Source organism: Botryllus schlosseri, chromosome 2, assembly GCF_051294905.1.
Source record: "Botryllus schlosseri isolate E-star chromosome 2, Bs_hap1, whole genome shotgun sequence".
NCBI classification, from domain to species: Eukaryota; Metazoa; Chordata; class Ascidiacea; order Stolidobranchia; family Styelidae; genus Botryllus; species Botryllus schlosseri.
Window position 1 is genome coordinate 3,524,456 of NC_137237.1, and position 20,395 is coordinate 3,544,850.

Here is a 20,395-nt window from a genome sequence, read left to right on the forward strand (position 1 = left end):
GACAAAACCTATTCGGATACAAAGAATTCCCGGCGCTGCACGTCATGTTGGGTTTATCTTTAGCAAACATTGTACTGTGGTACACGCTCTATTATCGGATCCATACGATTTCCTATAAAGTAGCCTAATATCGATAAGGACATCGATTGCACGAATGTGCTAAAATTTAGCTTGAACATTCTAATACCGCGATCACAATGGGGATAGCCTTTTCATGCACAAAAGAAATCCGAGGTAAATATTGGTACAATAGTAACCAGCCGATTAATGAAAATAAGCTTTCAGGATTGAAATTTTTCCAGCATTCACTTGCCATATGGGCTTGTGTGATTGGACCATATACACATTGGATTTTAGTCAATTGTACAACACGTTTTAATATTTGTGGTGAACGGCATAGAAATGAGGCTTTTTTCAAGAGAACTGTGGTTCGCATATACGAAACAACAGCAGACGTTACGCTACTTTCGATTGGTTGCCTGTAACCCCTAAATTTCGGTAGTCAATGACTAAAAAAAGGTCATCACTTTATCCCAATCTCTGTATCGTCGCTGTGGAATCAGAGTAGCTTATGTCCATTTCTCTAATTACAAGATCCATTTTGCAAATTATGAGAAAATCAAGTTTTTGCGGCATTGTCATTTTCATGCATTTCGGCCATATCTGAGCCATGGCTATCACGTTGTTTCAAAGTTAACAATGGCCTTCCACAGCGTCACAGGTATGATATAGGCTATTTGATGCCTATACAGGCAGCTATCTAACGACTAAAAAAGGTCGTCAGCTGACGGTATCATTACCAGAGAGCAATCTAGATTTGCAGTTGCATGATGATGCATTTCAGCAATGCCCTTTTCTAGACCTCCTAAAACTAGTCCTTGGACCCCAGTTTACGAACCCCTGAGCTGGGCAGATCTAGCACTAGACGCGAGCCCCTAATGTCTATCTCCTGCTCATAACTCGAGGCAAACAAAAAAATTACAAAATTACAGACACCTAATGACTTACTTCCTCGCTTCCGATCTGGCCTCCGCATCTGCGTCGCTGATGCCCCTCTTAACAGCATCCAACACTGAGCCAAATTGCCTGTTGAAAAAAGCATATAAAGGTATTAAGATGGACAACAGAATCCAGGGTTATAATGACTCCGGTCGCAATTTTTCGTTGACTCGACTCGAGTCATTTTCAATTGCACATGACTCAACCAAGTCATATGACTCGGGACATTCTATATTACTTGATTTAATTCTCGTGCATCAGTACCGATACCTGAGGTATAGGCGCTTAAACCCTATTTGATCCGTTTGAATAAACATGTTCGGAGTGAGAAAAATCAGTATATTCTGAATGCGACGCCTCAAAGCACCCAAGAGTTTCACAGAAGTGAGTTCAGCCCGATTTGATCTCAATAATCAACAGCGAACTCAATGACTCGGACTAGAGTCTCAACAATATGACTTGGACTTGATTCAGTGAAGTGAAAATGACTCGACTTAACTAGAGTCAAAACTATATAAGTTAAGATTGACTTGTGACAAGGAACCTTGTGACTCAGTTTAACTAAATTGATACAAAAATTACGCAGACACGCCAATTTCTCTGATTTGTTCAACTGACGTTTCTAGTAAATTGATATAATGGCAGTTGAAATCCCGGTACGCCTACTTCAAAACTGAGCTTACTTTTCGATTACAGGCGTCGTCCATTCTTGTAGGAGCAGATTTAGAAAACCGTACGTTCGCTTCCGTACCGCGGTTGATTTTGATGCGCAATTCCCGGTTATAATCGGAATTAATCGCGGCGCGTGCGTGTTCTGCAAATAATACAACATCATGACCTTGACAACAGAACAGGATAAAAAAGGGTTGACGACAATGAAACTCTACATTAAAACTCAATAATTTGAGAACAAGAAAATATAATCTGTACTTACTACCGATGCACACGTTCAAAAAATTGTAATTTCAACAACCTTGAATCACTACCCATGGTTTCGTGATGATAATGATATTCATTGAAAATTTTCCGCCGAAATGAGTTAAGACTGATGTCAAAATGTATTATCACCTTATGGTAATTCAACATCAATATCTGTACCATAGACTGTTTTTATCTGCACTGGAATTGAGATGATGTTGACACTACCATCTGGAGCCGGGCAAGATCCTTAGCATGGACAGAGAACGCAATGAAATTGGGATGGTCAAAGAAAGAGCAAATTATCTTAATGCTGTCTATAACTGCATCATTTTCTTTATGGTTGCATAAAATATTCATATTTGAACTCTTTAAATTATCCATACTGTTATGATGTCATAACGAGTCGTACTCCACTACTCGGTGTAAGTCAAAGTCTAATACCTGAGTACTAGTTGTGACCCCATCTATTCAAATGTTCATTGAATTGTGGCTGTTACAGCATGATCAGGTTTCTAATTCAAGTGTTTCAGCTTTGTAACCAATTTCAAAGATCTCCATCTCTTACAAATCAGCTTTTATTTGTAACGTCTCACCTCTCATCTTATCTATTCTTATCTCGTCCCCAAAACCCAAACTCTAAGCACCAATCCATGGGCGTCACCAGCACGAAAAAGACGTGACATTTTAAAACTGAAACCAGATCAAAAACCTTTTTTTCGGCTATGCATCAGTCAAATCTGTCCCTTTGATGGCAGGCATTATGTTGATAACAAATTTTAAGGGAGTGTTACAGTACATATGACAGAGAGCCTTGCTGACATTGAAAACTACAGTTACCACAAGAGCCTGTTAAAATAAAAACTATTTCTTCGCAATATCACAGACAGCAACTCGGCATCGATTCAACGTTGATTCCATGCAATACTAACTCATTAAATCAATTGCGTGCACACTCAAACGCAATTGCGACCAACATAAAACACAGGTTGGCGGATACCTATACTCACCCTTATTATAATACGGATTGTTGTCACCCCAGACGTGGCCATGATCTTTACGGAATTCGGCACGAGGTTAAATAAAGGTGGAAAGACAACTTCTGCCGTGTGATCAAACCGAGTTTTCAACACAGTCGTCAAATGCCTGCAATAACGGAAGTTTTTAATCGCGAGTACGGCCGAGCACAAGATTCTGGTACTCGAATCTGAATTAAGCATTAATTCTAACGATCCGAGTCGAATAGTGAGAGATGATTCTTTCGAATACTGAAAATTATGCGATTCTTGCTACAGAGCAATCAAAATAGTAGTTGCTACAGTATTTTCTACTGCAAAGGTTTGAAACCTCAATTGGTCGTACCACAGCATATGAAATGCAGTACAGTAGAAAGCTACTGTACTTAATGGAAATTTCTGTGAAGTCATGGTCAGAAAGTACAATGAAATGAAGATGGTCATTAAAATACCAAATAATCTTTAACATGATGTAGAGATAGCAATATTTTCTTTGTGGTAGCTTAAACGGTACATATTTCAACTTTCCACATCATTCATTAACCGCAAGCACATATCTTCAACTTGAAACGGATTGGCCACCGTTACTTCTTGACAAGCAAAGTTTACATTCGAAATTGAAATCAATCAGCGACTGGCGTCACTGCAAATCAATGCGATCAATTTATATTCACAATTCCAGATACCAGGTCCACGTTTTTATATCAAAAAGCCTAGCCATCATAGTAGCAACGAGACACACCGATACCTTGCAAAGGAGAATCAATAGACATTTATAATTTATTTACGATCACAGCTGAGCACTGATATCAGACAAGGGACCTCTCTCTAAACGAGATGAAGAGATTTTAGGTTAGTTTTTATAGCGCTATTGTGTGTAGGTTGAACCGACACAATACTAACCCCGAGATAAAACTATTCCAGGCATTTTGACTCTCGAACACATATATACATTACGAGAGGCACTTACGCGAGTGTGAGGCACGTTTCCCGTACAACTTGAGATCTCAAATCTCTTGTGTTTAACACGAGAGCAGGCTCTAACGTTCTCAGATGATGCGCAAAAGACTCGTGCTCCGTGCCTCCGTTGGCGATGACCGCACGCAATGTTCTCAACTACAAAAAATAGGATTTAAAATAGATAAATACATGCCGACATGATTGTTATTGTCAAAATTTGTTGCCATACAAACACATCAAAACATATCCGGCATTCAAACGCCAACTACAAATATAAAAAGATAGAAAATACAGTGCCCAATATAACGAATTACTCATATTAATGATATTGAAGAGCTTTTTGGAAGTATAGAACTTTAATACACAATTGCATAGTAGTTATTCCTATTTAAATGAATCAGAATTTTTTCAGCTGACACTCGTCAGCGGTAATCGTCAGCAAACTAGTAGAGAATTGAAAATATACAATGTTCTTTTCAATCTCCACTAGTTGCTGACGATTACCACTGACGAGTGTCAGTCGAAAATATTCGGGTTCATTTCAACATGAATACCGTACACTATTCAATTGTACACTGATATTGAATAAGCTGTTTCCTGTAAAATAGGGTATTTTGATCTCTAAATGTAAAATTGCAAGTACCTCATTCTTGCATTTTTGGCCTAAGGAACTCAAGAAATTCAGGCCCAACAACAGGTCCAAACAAGTTCGACATTAGTAAATAGTAACCATTCTAGCACCATAATCGCATATGCCAAGTGTACATCGTTGTAATAATTTTAATCATTATATTATACGATATCATTACGGAATTGAAAATTTACAATCAATCAACCAGACAACAGTTTACAACTCTTAATCTATATCGACTATTGCATGTAATCAGAAAATGAGATTAAATTTTAATCAAATATACTTAGGCTAAATCTAATCTCAAAGTTCACTCGATAGTATTAAGGAAGCCTAGTCAAGAATGTGAGACGAATGATGAGGTCCAGCAAAGAAAAACATATGTTTTGCTGCTACACAGCATAAGAAATGGACTATTTATTTCATAGCAATACCGCCGCACTACCTGAACCTAGTTAAAAACTACCTGAACCTAGTTAAAAACTATTATTACCAAAGCATTCTCACGGAACTTATGAAATATGAAAATATGAGGCTATTGGAAACATTTTGAGATTGTGGTAGATACTGATATTCCAGTGATCTTCAATATTGGCTTAGCCCTACTTGTGATCAGTCAATCCTCAAGTAGGTTAGGAGGATGGGGTGTTCCTTGGGTCATTAGATAGTACCCACAAGCCACAGATCAGCAAGCTTGACAATCGATCATATTGCTATCTTTTCCATACTTGTACACGCTATCAGTCTAGTTAGTTATTAATGATGAACTAACTAATGGTTTTTTGAGTAGTTCTAGTTGCAGATTCGAAAAAGTGACTAGTTCATTTATATTGAAAATTTTCGAAAATAATTTAGAACTGGAAAAAAAAATTTTGGCTTGAATCGCCATACCGTGTTCTGTTGTGTGATGCTAGCTCAAAGTTATCACTACTGACAGTAGCGTGACCAGTAGGGTTGTTCAGATTTGAAAAATTGTCAGGAAACTTCGACCATTGTGATCCAAATGATGGTTTAGTACATAAAAACACTTTTATGAGCAAGTTTGGTCATCTTCATCGTGATCTTCCTTTACCTCAAAGCCCCCAAAGATCCAGAGGTCATTTCTCCTTATTACAGCTGATACACCAGAGTGTTTACGTTGACGTAGTGCTCTGTAGTGTTGACCGTGTAACCAGTTTGTAGCTTTTGTGATGTTATCAGTTGAAAACGGTTGTGCAGAAATAAGGAATTGCAAGGAAGTATATTTGTTTTAAAAATTGTACCTAAATGTTGTCTTATAAATATCAGATGTATCTCCGTTTTCCTGTTCAAAACCCGTCTATCGTGTTCATGGGAAGCATTTATTAGTTGCACGGGTGACACTGGTTTGTTGTGGATCGTACTTCGAAGCAGCGCCGTTGGATTGCAAAGTCGTGAACAAATGTAGAGATTTGCAGCTACTTTTTAAGCAGTAAATGTATTGAAAGGTGTATGATATGTAATGTCAGTAATATTTACCTCAATTTTAGTTTATCTGTAACATAACGAGTAATTCAATTTGATGGTAGAGTGCAATTTAGTAGAAGAAGAATGCCTGACACAAAGCGGAGAAAGGTAGTGCCGGATCCACCAAGAACAAGATCGAAGTCTGGTTACTATTCGAGCGGATAGTCATCTGATTGTATCAGTCACTCCCAGTTCTAAAATATCTGCTATATCTGAAAGAAAACTGCCCTAAGACTACCAAAACGCAGGAATTTATTCTTCAAACTGTTGGAAGAGGTTGCCAAACTTCATGCCGCTTGAACTTTATCATCTTCAAAAGAACATGTCAATTGTGATGAACTCGATAAGTTGGGGGACCTTGGACATTGCGACGCAGTTGTCGCCATCTCAGAAAAATGAAGACATCGCATTTTATGAGGACCAATAGTATTCTCGCGGTGCACGACTCGCAAGAAGACATGAGACCTTTGAAAGAAACCAGGCTGAGATTAGTGACGAACCTGTTTCAGCATCTGCGAGCATAAGTTCTAGTGATGAATTTGCTACATTAATGTCCTCATCACCTGGGAAGGAAACCAGTACACCACCCCCTGATTATGATGCTGCAATCAAATATCCTTCATTTATTGAACTTCAAGCTCCTAGAAACTTGTTAAGAAAGAAACATATTACTGATAAGCTGGACCGCCTAAAATTGACTGATAACCAAGCAACTATGCTACTTAGTGCTTTCATGCAGGCATGCGGAGGGAATATTGATGCCTTTGTGCTATCCATATCATGTATAAAAGAGACAGATAAAGGCTAATCGCCGTAAGGTTCCACATGATATATTTGAATCATTCCAACAAGACCTATCCAATCCTGCTGCTATATATACAGTGGGATGGAAAGTTGACAGAAGACAGATTTGGAACAAACTATGAAGCATTGGCTGTGATATTGTCTTCTTATCCTCAGCATACAGATGGAAAATTACTTGGAATTCTCAACATTTTTTCAATGATAATACCAATTGTCGCAAGCAACGAAAATATTATAACGTGCTGATTATTTTTTGCCATAATCTGCTTCATAAAGTTGGATTATTCAAAATGTTCTCACAATAAATTCATTGGAGTTTCAGAAACATACATTGGCTTCACTTGACTCTCTTGTTGTTACAAGAGCAAGCCTTGTATCATGAACTTGTTGGATTTTCACAATGTTGCTCAATAGGTACCCTTGTCATATTCCACACTATGGCAACCTCTTAGACTGTTTGAACAGGACAGTCCTGCGTTTTGGTCGTCTTCGGGCAATAAGTGAACGGGAATATTGAGTAGTGGACTTGTCTCTTGTTCTTTGCAGGACAGGTACAACCCTTCTCCACTTTGTTTCAGACATTCTTCAACTAAATTCCGGTCCTCCATCATATTAGACAACTCAGTATTTTACAAATGAGCTGAAATTGTCCGGAGGCACTTTCATTGCACATTATGTTCCTACTTAATAGATCTTTCACCAACGTTAACAAAATAAAAGCAACCTGGAAATGCATGCAATTGTCTCATTCATATAGCCTGACTAGCTGTAGCAGTGGGCCTATAGAGATAACAACACATGTACCAGAAGGTCGCACTGGCATTTATGTAGTTCAATACGATTGCCAAAAAGATATATTACCATGATATTTATCACCTATAGACGGTCGTTTTCAACTGCAAACTCCAATAAAGGTACAATCATCACCTCAGAGCACTGCTTTACAATAAGAGCTAGGTAAAAAGTCTGGGGAATCCCCAATAATTAGGAGAATTGGCCCCTGATCTTTAGGGGCATTGAGAAAAAGGAAGATCACGATGAAGATGACCAAAATTGCTCATAAAATTGTTTTTGTGTACTAAACCATCATTTGGATCACAATGGCCGAAGTTTCCGGACAATTTTTCAAATCTGAACAACCCTAGTGACCAGGGGTGTTTGGTGGTCGAAATCTCTCCCATTTTAAACACGGTCCTTCTGCAATGCTGGTTCTATCTCCAACATTTCTTGGATAATTTGCAATTCAGTAATTAGTATCAACAGTAATTAGCTAGTTGTGTTTTAGTTAGTTGCGGATTTTTAAAGGTGGTTAGTTCAAGGTCTAGTTGGTAGTTTTGAAAAGTAACAGTCCTAATATCAGTTCTAGTTGAACATCTTGAAATCCAGTATCTTGTACAATGTACAAGCCTGATCTTGTCGGCACAAACTGTTTGCATTTTTATCCACCAAAGGACTGCATTTCTGCCTAGCATTGTGCAGTAAGCAGTAGCACAAACCAATACATTCACAGTATTTCCATACTGGCATGAATACAAAACTTCAAGTTGCACTCACTGATTTGGACCTTGCTTCCCAGTCTTTTTTCTGGTCCGAAAGAACGGCCTGGATCCGATTCATGCAATCGTCGAATTCCCGGATGTTATAAAAGCTGACTTTGGGCAGGTCTTTCTCCATGCTGAGCATAAACGTCTCATCGTCGACGGCGCCGGCTGGAAAATGAGAGAAGCAAATTGAAGAATATTCAAGCAACAGTGTATGTGGAAAGATGATAATAATCTGCAACAGATAGGACAAAAGCTTGAAAAGGCAGCATGTTTGATTTACAAATTCGTGGCAGTGCTTGATTTGGAGATGAAAGAATGACAGAAAGTCTTCAAGTGATACAAAATACATCGATACAAAGTTAATCAACATTTTTAGGCTTGTTAGCGTGTGAAAATAGGCCCAAACACTCACGAGTACGACTGAGCACAATGATTACAGTACTCGAATCTGAATCGAGTATTAATACCAACGAGACACGTACACGAAATGAGAAATATGTATGGGTCTACTCATAATACACAAATTAGGCTACATCCACAATACACATTTGACACAGAAGTAGTAAAAACAGTTATGATCAGGACCTGCTAAGCCATACAAAGATTTATTTAATGAGAGATTAAATACAAAAATCACGATTGACACATTATTCTTGACACATTATCACCATTGACACATTGCTATCATGCTGAGGTGACGACAAATTCACTTATCATAGTAAATAAACTATATGTTAAACGCCAAAATGCAGCATTTGCTATCATGGAAATATACCAGCTAGAGCTACCATTCCCGAGTTTAATTACAACCTGCACAGACCATATCTGCAAAACAGGCTAGTGGAAGACACTTGCCATTGGTAGATTTCCTAAGATCAGTTATTCCCTTGAAGTGAATTTAATATTTTCGTAGGCTACTTCATCGATACATTAATCAATATACTGCTGATGTTAATGCATACTAAATCATTACCATAATCACAAAGACGATGGAAGAACTCTACATTACAGCTGAGCAGCATAATAGATATATTCAGACACATACACAAGCACGACTTCACTATAGTAAGATACAATACGAATCACAAGACACCCACCCATTCGATATTGTCACCACATTCACACATTGAGCCTAAATATTATATACCACACCATTTATTACAGATTCCTAACACACAATGACTAGGAAAGTCACTGAAAAGGCTCAAATAAAGTTCAAGCCAATTTGACAAAAAGCACACACCAACTGACACACAAGGTTATAATTTATTGGAATATTTCAAATAGCCTCCTACTCGCCATTCATACATTGGATATTACGTAGTTGCGAGTTGCCAGCGGCAAACACGACTAACCTTTCGATAATAGAGTGAACACCACGTAAATATAGCAATGGCCACAGAATTCATGGGGCTAATTTTACGGCAGCCAGCCTACAATTATGTTTGATTTGGATGCATTGAAACACGCTGTTGATCACACAACAAAAGCTAAAATTACATGCTGGTATCAGTGGGAGGATATCGTTTTGTGAATGGTACCGCCCACCGTAAATACTATTATTTGAAATCCTAAAATTTTAAACATCAATAACTTCGCGTCTACTGGTTGGAATTGAGCCAAATTCGTTGTGCATCGTTTTTCAGGTAACATAACAATTTCATGGGGTAGCCAGTAAAATTTCGAAAAAAAAAAGTGTTATTTTTGAACCGTTCTACTGTAGCATAGCGACTGAATATTTTTTAGAAAATGCATCTATTGGCTATTTGTATTTGTCCAGCATTTTCTACTTCTGCTTGAAGTGGTTTTGGTATATCTTGGAAAATGCTTCATCTACTTATTATAATCAAGTAAAAATTTAAACTACGGTACTTGAATAGCAATGATGATACTTTGATACACGACCTTCGAATAGGACTCTGTCAATACCATGACCGCGGATCAAAAGGAAGAATGGAGATTCACATTGCAAAACTATCTTACTCAAACTCAACTGACCAATAAATGGCACACACATGAGCAAAATAATAATACATCACTAGGAGTAAATACGCAAAGAATATGAACCGGTATCCAGACACGAAAGAACTCGTAGTAGATTACCATGTTATGTTTACTGGAGATGGATTAGCAATCAATAACTTGGTCATTTTTCAGATCCGAAATCACTAAAACAAACATCAATTGATCCTGATGCGGTGTCTGCTAGTTATTTTGAATCAATTTTCCAGACCTTACAGAGAATATAATTTTCACAGGCCGGTATCATAACCAAATGCAAGCAATATACAAGTAAAACTGGACATCCATAAAACCCATTAAAATTATCGAACTGATGTAGTGAGGCTCATTAAATCAGCAGTAGTTTGCAATAAATGTTTACTCACAGCGCAATGAATACCACGAGTTCACTATCATATTAAATGATGCCAGCCATGAAAAACTAATCAAAACATCCAGTTAACATGTTACAACTTTGCACCGCCTAGACACGGGTAGAACATGATACCGCTACGCTGCAGTTGTGAATAGATGTTCCAAGAAGGATACAACACATGATATCAAATCATTGTAGGCTAGTAAATAAAAAATTGGAAGCAGACTGGAGCAATATCTAAACTTGTCCCAGAAGCATCGAAACAGCAGATTATAATATGCAAGGATGAATTTCACACCTAATATTCGACTTGATTGTCTTACTACAGTTTCAAAAGGTTTCGCAAATACATCCGATTCATGATGTAACTCTACTCCTATCCAAGTTGATTATACTACAGGTCTACAATTTTCATTGCACCGAAGTATCAGATCACAATACAGCATAAAGCTGATAAGAGTATTACTCTTGAGTAGCCTAAGGAGAACCTACCAAATTACAATACACTCAATACAGTGGGTTTGGACTGGGTGGGAGACAATTTATAGTAGGCTAGCAGTTTATACAACACCAGTACACATCAGCATTTATGCGTTTACAGTATAATATTTCAACTACTTTGAAGCAATTAATGAATTACCAACAGCTACGAAGATATACCATTCGTTCAAGAACTCATATTCGAAACCATTTTCAATCCATTAAATAATTCAGTATCATAATTATCATAATAGAGATTGCAAGTGGTGATGATATAATATTTCAATAAGATTACTACAAGGATTACCACACTCTTCATCATCATGTACACTACTTGATTAGTCAGATTATGGGATTAGCTTAAATCTTGTCTATAATTGATTTGCTTATAGCACTTTCTAAATTGACTGATATCAATAAGCAGGTATTGGAGTGAGCCCAGACTTACATCCATCCACATCATGTAGCCAACTTACAAAATCACAGCATGCATATCTTTGACCAACGCAGAATGGCATTTGACGCTGTGGATCAGCGTTTCTCAAACTTTTACATAAAATCAAGAAACGTATTTTGACAATAAAGCACGCGAAGCTCGACTAAAATTTAAAATTGAACAATTCTCCACCAAAATAGTCTACTTTATGTTGATTTGTTTCCTGAAATTTATTTATGGTTGGAAATTTTATGGATCGTTCAAATTTTTTTAGAAAATGCTTGGTAATCCTAAAAAATGTCTCGCGGACCCCAGTTTGAGAACCCCTGCTGTATATAAATGGAATTTCAATATTATTTACTATAGGCCTACTTGTGATATGGGGACGTACTGCCTACTGGCTACAACAATCTCACCGAAAAAAATTACGCAAATCAACCACTACTTTCTACCTGAAAAAATGCGGAAAATTACTATGTCACAAATTTCGACATCGAAAATTATAAAAATCTCAAATCTACAAATAAAAACATGTAAGCACGTAAAAATCTGTTAGGAAAAAGTAAAAATTCAAGACCAAAATAGCCTACATAAAACACCTGCAACCAAACTGTCATGAATAAACAGGCAATGTAAAATCGGACCTCAAGAGTGAATACTTTCAAGTATTCCGGAAGTTGCGCATTGAAGATTGACTCAATTACTGTTTAAGTACAGGCACAAACCAACATCGTACCATTGATGTGCCAACATTAAGCGTCACACCTCAATAACGTTAAAAGAATCTGCACTTGAGGAATAAAACACAACAAACGGGAGCCGATGGACAGATTGTGCCAACGAGTTGCAGACAAGTAAAATATATTTCTCACCTTCCGATACACTTGCCTTCGCAGGTATCGCGGACCGTCTTCCGGAAGAAGAATGGGTCGCTGAAAATACCGTAAAAATCAACATGGCAAATTGGCAATGTCTCAATCAAGCCATGGATCTCATCCTGACTGCTGGAAACGAGATATTTCTAGTTGTCTAATTATATAATTTGAGCGAAATACCGGTGGTAATCTAATTCTAATCGAAACTGTGAATGCTTCAATTAAAATTATACTTTCTAGTTCCAGTAAAATTGCTTCAGGGGAACTGTATAGTGAGAAAGGGGCCAAGATTGGTGCACAGACATTCTCACAAGCATGGGAATGAAATCTCAAGTTTTTGCGAATTCGTTAATTCTAATTGTAATCTAATGTGAAAAAAATGTAGCTAAAATTCTATTACTAATCGAATTTGGAAAAGTTGAAAAATCTACCCGTGATCTAAATTACTGAGTCCACAGTCCACACAACAACTGTCGAATAATGTCTATATTACATCGAGCCCACATTATTGCAGAGCGAATCTGCTGTTGATACCAAATTTGCAAATTCATGCCACGACAAAATCGTCGGGCCAATATTAAAATTGATTGTTGAAATAAACTTGAGCATCACATGAATATCCGGACCGATTTGGTTCAACAAATCACTGTCCGTCGACGTACAAAGTTAATGTTACAATGAATTGGTGAATTCATAGCTACAATAAAGAACAGGAATACCATACCGTTGATAAACGAGTGTGGAATGATAACTTCAATCAAAAATATTAATATAAAAACAATATTCAACTTCCCAACACTGAAAAAACTAAAAACATCATTGAATATCACCATCAACTCAGTCAGATTGTTTCAGGCCAGTTATATGCAGTGGAAATTATAGATTAGATATTTCGAAGAAGCAAAAAACACTGGAAGTCGATAAATCCCTCTGGACAAACCTAATATCAAAGTTTGGGGTAGTGTACTGTACTACACATAATATTCTTATCTTCTTTCAATTGTTATTGGTTTTACAAACAATCGAGGGTATGTGAAATAGACAAGGAAGTTCCTGGTAGTGTCACCTTCAGACCACACTACTCTAAATATCACTCAATAGCTTTCGACACGAAACTTCATTGAGTAGGCCCTGTAGCATATGCACCTAGCTACATATATGGTAATCTCTATCAAGAGTGAAACTTTCAAGGTTATGAATTTAAAGACATTATTGAAAACCTTACCTCTGCTTTCCATCGACGACGAAGCGCGTCCGGCAGCTGATGAGGTCCTGTGATTGTTGGGTACGTACGTTGTTGTGGGTGGCTTCATGTAACCCGACGTTGAGTTGACTGTGCTGCTGGCCATAGATCCCGAACCGAAGCTTCCAGAACTAGTCAATGAAGCTAACAAAAAACAGAAAGGGTTACACATGGCAGCTTTTGAAGTTAATTCTAGGTCAAAAATGAAGCCACACGCAAAACAGCTATTCTCGAACTCAAGTATTCTGTGGCCCCATTAATCCATGTTATAGTCATGTCCAGTGACCCATTGTCCTACCGCTCGAAGTCAGACCAAATACAAATCAATCAAGGAGGAAATAGTCAACGAAACAAGCTGCCATCACCAAATGAAGTAACGGAATACTACTAACAAGCCAAGCGCTCTCAGAATCCAGTTGACATGTAACTTGTGATCACTAACATCAATTTCTTTCACAAGCTAGATGGAGATTTCATGTACAATAGATATAATACAATATATGAATACCCGATCAACCCTTCTGGTTAAAAAGTATAGATGATGACGATGATGCTTGATTAAAACATTAAATACCAGTACCGAGAACGATATCTGTCATGCATGGGGCAATTTCCTGCAATGTGAAATTATAATTCTCGTTGATAAATGTACTGTGGCAAGGACCTCATAATTTGAATACTTCCAAAAACTATCGATCATTACTCGACTCGAATCATTAGAATTAATACTCGGTTCAGAGTCCAGTACTCGAATCACTGTGCTCAGCCTTAGTTATAAATAGGAGAGTATGTAGTTAATGAACCAATTATAGGCCTAGTCCCCACATTACAAAATCACAACACTAACATAGTCAGATTCCGTACCTGTCTCATTACCGTCAACCTCCATCTCCCCAGATCTTTGAATATCGTCGAATAGATCCAAAACTTGCGCGAGGCTGAAATGGATATAGACACTCTGATATTCACATCAAACATACACGCTACAAATATCGACGTACCGATTTTGCGGTAAGCCTCGTTTCATAATATCATTCCGAACTTTATCTCCGACGTGTCTGTAAATCTCACCGAGAGTTGAAAGCGCCGTGTCTCTCACCTGTGTTAAAGCGACAACGCTCACAATGAAGACGTTCATAGAAAAATGATCAGCAGATACTGTACCTGTCCGTTTGGATCAGACAAGAGCTTGCATACGTGCGGTACTATTTTACTGAGTCCTAGCGATCTGGCACCGAATCTGCCGATGGTCGCGTTCAAGAGCTTGCAAACTCCTTCTCGCACGCGCCAGACTTTGTGTGTGAATACGGACGAGAGACGATCAAACACGAACTAGAAATAGGACAAGATGTAACTACGGTCCTTGATTCGTGACAAGGACTATTTGGTGGATATAATTCACTGTACGAAAGAGACCCTTGGAGCGGTCCGTGGACATATGAGCATGCGACATTACAGCATGCGAGACTTCGGCATGCGACAATTTGGCATGCGGCACATGAGCATGTGGGTTAAATTACGGGTTAGGGGTAGGTTAGGGTTGGATTTATGGTTGGGTTAGGGTTAGGGTTTAGGTTAGGCTAGGTTAGGTTAGGTTAGGTTAGGCTATGTTTCGGGTTAGGGTAAGTTTTTGGGTTATACAGTCACATGCTGAAGTGACGCATGCTGATGTGTTCCATGCTGAACTGTCGTTTTCCATTGTGTCGCATGCTCATATGTCGGGCAACCCCTTGGAGCTGCAGAAATTCAATATACAATTGAATATTACATTCATATTGGAATATACCCGAAATATTTCTTGGATGACACTCGTCAGGGGAAATAGTCAACATCTGGTAGAGATTCCAAAAGACCTTCGTACATAGCTGTTGATATACAAAATTACTTTGGAATATCTACTAGTTGCTGGCAATTCCAAAAACGAGTGTCAGTTGAAAATAAGCGGGTATATTTATATATGAATAGATCAAATTCAATTGTGCATAAAAGTCTATTGAGGCCTTCTCATAACAAAATATTCTTATTCGAATAAACTCGAATTTTTTTGGCTGATAAGAACATCGTTTATCAATAATCGTATCACCAGATATGAAGTCACTGGCATGGACATCAAACAACCGAGGCAAAAAGATGGATCAAGTTGATACACAATGTTCTGTTTAATTCTCTACTAGTTGTTGAAGAGTACCCCTGATGAGTGTCAGCCGAAAATATTCCCGTTCTATATTACTATGAATATATTATCCGATTGTATACAAAACATAGTCGCATACCTCCAAGAGTCTACAATGCTCATTACGGTCTTTCTGAGTATGACTCCATATCAGTAGTACCAGAATAAAAACACATATAAGCCCATATGAGCAGTACCAGTTGATTAATAAAATATATAAAAGCCCATACCGGCCATACGTGCTCCAAATGCGAATATCTACACTACAGATAGTACACAATAGCGCTGGAATGTTACCTGGGGACTGGCAGATCCCTCCATAATATTTGTGAATAACGTGACACTGGCGCTGCGTACCTGCTCCTTTTGATCACCGAGACGGTCAATTAATGCATTATGTACTGAAAGTAAAATTATACAAATCGACAAATGTGAAGGATTCAACGCACTTTCATCAATCATACCATGGGATTGAAATAAAGAGCAGGTGTAGCGTACCAAAGTCAATACATTATACAGAGTTTTATTGACAATGTTTACAGTTGAGCATACCGCAACCATAAAAAACGATAGGTGCAGCCAGCAGTCGTAAGGAAGTGTCAAACACATTTGTTGAAAATCAATTCACAGGAAAGAGCATCAAGCAAGGTTTATGTGATGACTCTCTTGTCAATATTATGCTGCGCCTGGTGACAAATGCGCGCAAATTATCACTCCACAGTTTGTTTAATTGTGAAATCAATTGGCACCTTCGGCAACAACCCAATCCTACCAACTCGCATTGGTATTAGTCTTGACAGTTCAAAGATTACACACAAGAAGAAACATGGAAATAGTACCTGAATTGTAATATAACTGAAAATCTTCTTGTAACCTTTCCACCAATAAACTTATGATGTCCAGACCCAATAAAGCAACCTAAACAGATGATAAGAACAACCATTAACCCAATAAGGCCTACAAGACGGAAAGTTTTGCAAACGTGAATAGAAAGCTTAACATTGTGAAAGTAGACATAATCAACTTTATTGCTAAATGATTCCATTAATACAACAATATTCATTTATTTGCATCAACAGGCCAACTAACAACAGCGGGGAATGCACAACCAATTACTTTCAAGTGGGATTCAAAAAATGCTTTTAAAAAATTCAAACTATACGAGTACTCAATTCTGATATTCACCTTAAAATTACTGGATGCAACCCAGTAAGTTGCAAGCGCATCCACTATACGGTCGATATTATCCCATTTGATATCCTCCAAGTTGTTCAAGTATTCCATTAGTTTCGTTCCATTTTCCATACGTTTCAGCATGTCCTAAAATGCAAATAAATGTACATAATTACAATTGATTGATTCCAAAATATATTCTATTCAACTTATTGCTACAATTTTCATCATTTCAATACACCACAAGACTATGATACAATGTCCGACCAATCATGAAAATTAGAGGCCAATTGGAATTGTGGTCAACATTCTGATAGGAATTAAAATGACTAATTGAAATAAATATATACCAAGTAAAATTCTTAGACATATCATTCAATTATAGTAGTGTGGGAGCTAGGCTATTTAATATGTCAAGCGAGCCATGTTTACAGTTAATGCAACAATACAATAAGCCAGAATATAGTTGACTAGCAAGTTTGAACCAAACAAGTTACACAAGGACAGTACTGAGACATTTTATTCTTTGGCATTTATATATACAACATCATTGATACAGGACGTTTCATCAGCCAGCAATGTTTATGACCGCAAAAACCAATTTTGACAGAAGAGTTTTCAGTAATTTCACTCGAGCAACTTTTAAATAAAGTGCTTGGGTTATGGGTTCTAGGCTAACTCATGTTAGGAATTGACTTTGAGTTAGGAAATTAATTTGTAATTAAACAGTTGGCTTGGATCATGACATGATGTCACAAGGCAATGGGTAAAGAGAGACAGTTTTTATTGAGCAAAAAAATACATTCAAAAACAAAATACATGTTGCAGCGATACGGTTCCTTAGGGACCATCTAGTCAGCTGCAGCGATGGAGTACAAAAATCGTCTTTTAATAGAGTCTCGCGTCAAGAATAAATTAAAAACAGGTAGAACAGTGGTAAGTTGGAACAACAACAGAGTAACAGGCAACAATAATTAAGAAGTAAACTAAAGAATGAAATGCAATGAAAACAACAAATAAATAGAAGATGGATAAATGTACAGAGTTGTCAGTTCAAATTCTAAAAAAGAAACAATTTGGCAACGTAAGATTATCAAATCCAATATACGGCAATTACAATGCAAATCTAACTAACTTCAATATGACAAGAGTAAATGAGATTTAAATTCGCGACAAAAGGCTGAAAAAGACATTTCCCCCAGGGCTAAAGGAATGTCATTCCATATTTTTGGTCCATGATATATGATTGATCTGCGGCACTTACTATTCGTCACACGAGATACAAATAATTTTTTTGAAGTCGAAGACCGAGTACGGTGTGTATGTACGACACTAGATGGCGTGAACTTGGATAGTTATGATGAGCAACTTTCATTGATCATGGTATGGGAATATTGTTCAAATGATGGCATTCAACATAGTGAATAAAACTTTGCAGATTAATAATAAGCCATTCTATATCAAGTTAAAGCAATAAATACAAAACATAAATATACCATTATTGTTTGCAATATTATGCATATTATTCAATTGCATATAATATCACGGTCACAAACTTTACAATTCTATGAGTTAAATATATATATCATTCCACGGATGAAACGTCGCCGAATCATTGAATATTATTCAAGAACTTCACGAACTATAAGGTCCGAGCTACCAGTATCAGTACTAGAAAATGGAAGAAATGCAAGATCATGCTAAAATAAGTTCAAGTTCTTACCTGTTCCCTGACTAAAAGCAGGACTCTGTCTTGATCAAAATCCATATCTTCGAGTTATGATTTCGGCGGTGTGAATCCAGACTCAGTTATCTTGCTTGTCGAGATATATCCCACAAAATAGTGGCTACTTTTCAATTTAATAACAGTTGCATACCGGTGATGAATCTGTTGTAACTAAACTGTAGCCCCGAACAGAACATGGAGTTAACAACTGCGCGAAAATCAACTTTGATGTTACGCAGCACAGGCTGTTATTCTCGCTATTGATTACACTATGTACAAATTCCCACTGCGGGACGTAAGTTACCGTAAACATATGACGGTAAAAGAAGTGGATTAAAAATCAAAATGCCAAGAATTATGCGGCAGTATAGGACTGCAATATAGGTTAGTGGCAAAGCCATAATGTGGTCGAAATTGGAGACCCGTGACAGAGACTGATAACCGCCTTGACATAGCAGTTATATTATACATTGCGCGACTGCCGCGACAAAACTCTCACTCAACATCCACTTTTCAGTTGCTCCACACACAGCACCATCTGATGGTTGATACGATCGGCTCGACGCAGCATTCGGTAATTTTCGTTACAGTCAAAAGAGAGAGAGAGAGAGAGAGAGATATGATATTCTTTTTCGCCTGCACCATCGAGATGCTTTGACGACGGAGTTGCGATACGGCCCCATGAAGTCATCTAGTCTGCGCCCCCGTTTTTTTTTCTCCTCCATGCTATCCGTGATTGCTGAGCGCCTAGCAGGATAGCTGCGGATACCATTTTTCGAGTCTTTGGTATGACCCGGACCCACGACCTACCGCTCGAGAAGCCGGAAGCATAACCATTACACTATCTCGCTCGGTCAAAATGTTTGCATTATTGTCCGAGGAGCATCATTCGGATTCGGATAGGATTCGGATCTGGTAAATTTTACTGAGCTATATAAACATTTGCGCAATGTTGTGGCGGTGGGGTTATGGTTACGAATTCTAACTCAGCTTTTCTTACGGATAGTTTCGGACAGTTTTAACCAGAAGTGAGGGTTGAATTGAATGCAATCCATCACGGACAGTGGACACTGGACACCAGTATCAGAATCAGCTTATTATTATTTTCATAATTTCAAAACACCATAAAACACCGATAAACAGAGACGATAGGAAGGTATCGAAACGATCAGGAGTAGTCTTTGAAATCAGACACACACCTGGGCCCATGCGATGTAAAAATAGACATGCACACAATTACAATTACAATTACTTCATTGCATGTTTAATTACATTACAATTACAATTACTCAATGCTACAAAATATCAAATTACAATTACAATAACAATTACTGTTAAACATTTAATCATTACAATTACGATTACAATTACTGTCAATAATATATATACAATGATTGGAAACTGCCACGCCCCTTAACGCTATAAGATAAGTTCGCGGCGAAATCAGTCCGTCGCGGGATATGCTTGAGCGGAGGTACGGAATTGCGTTATATATCATTGGTTATATCGACTGTGGTGCAGAGATGAGCGGATTCCCAAATTTCGGGATCCGAAT

At 37.7% G+C, this 20,395-nt stretch overlaps 1 protein-coding gene across 9 annotated transcripts in view; it reads right to left on the reverse strand.

The window, feature by feature from the left end:
- LOC145433033 (CLIP-associating protein 1-B-like) overlaps window positions 1-19,372 on the reverse strand; it is a 43,890-nt gene extending 24,518 nt beyond the window's left edge. For 2 of the 9 annotated variants that reach the window (XM_080309919.1, XM_080309916.1), the window contains exons 1-14: window positions 18,838-19,330; window positions 17,127-17,261; window positions 16,781-16,859; window positions 16,239-16,342; window positions 14,933-15,100; window positions 14,770-14,867; window positions 14,633-14,706; window positions 13,751-13,912; window positions 12,523-12,582; window positions 8,368-8,522; window positions 3,904-4,049; window positions 2,928-3,063; window positions 1,683-1,813; window positions 1,009-1,086 (exon numbers count right to left, since the gene is read on the reverse strand). In XM_080309919.1, the coding sequence (XP_080166045.1) occupies window positions 1,009-1,086; window positions 1,683-1,813; window positions 2,928-3,063; window positions 3,904-4,049; window positions 8,368-8,522; window positions 12,523-12,582; window positions 13,751-13,912; window positions 14,633-14,706; window positions 14,770-14,867; window positions 14,933-15,100; window positions 16,239-16,342; window positions 16,781-16,859; window positions 17,127-17,261; window positions 18,838-18,882 (1,571 nt within the window). In that variant the 5' untranslated portion in view covers window positions 18,883-19,330. Of the gene's footprint in view, window positions 1-1,008; window positions 1,087-1,682; window positions 1,814-2,927; window positions 3,064-3,903; window positions 4,050-8,367; window positions 8,523-12,522; window positions 12,583-13,750; window positions 13,913-14,632; window positions 14,707-14,769; window positions 14,868-14,932; window positions 15,101-16,238; window positions 16,343-16,780; window positions 16,860-17,126; window positions 17,262-18,837 lie in introns of all 9 variants that reach the window. The other 7 variants (XM_080309918.1, XM_080309915.1, XM_080309917.1 and 4 more) reach the window with 7 other exon arrangements.
- Between the last annotated feature and the right edge of the window lie 1,023 nt (window positions 19,373-20,395).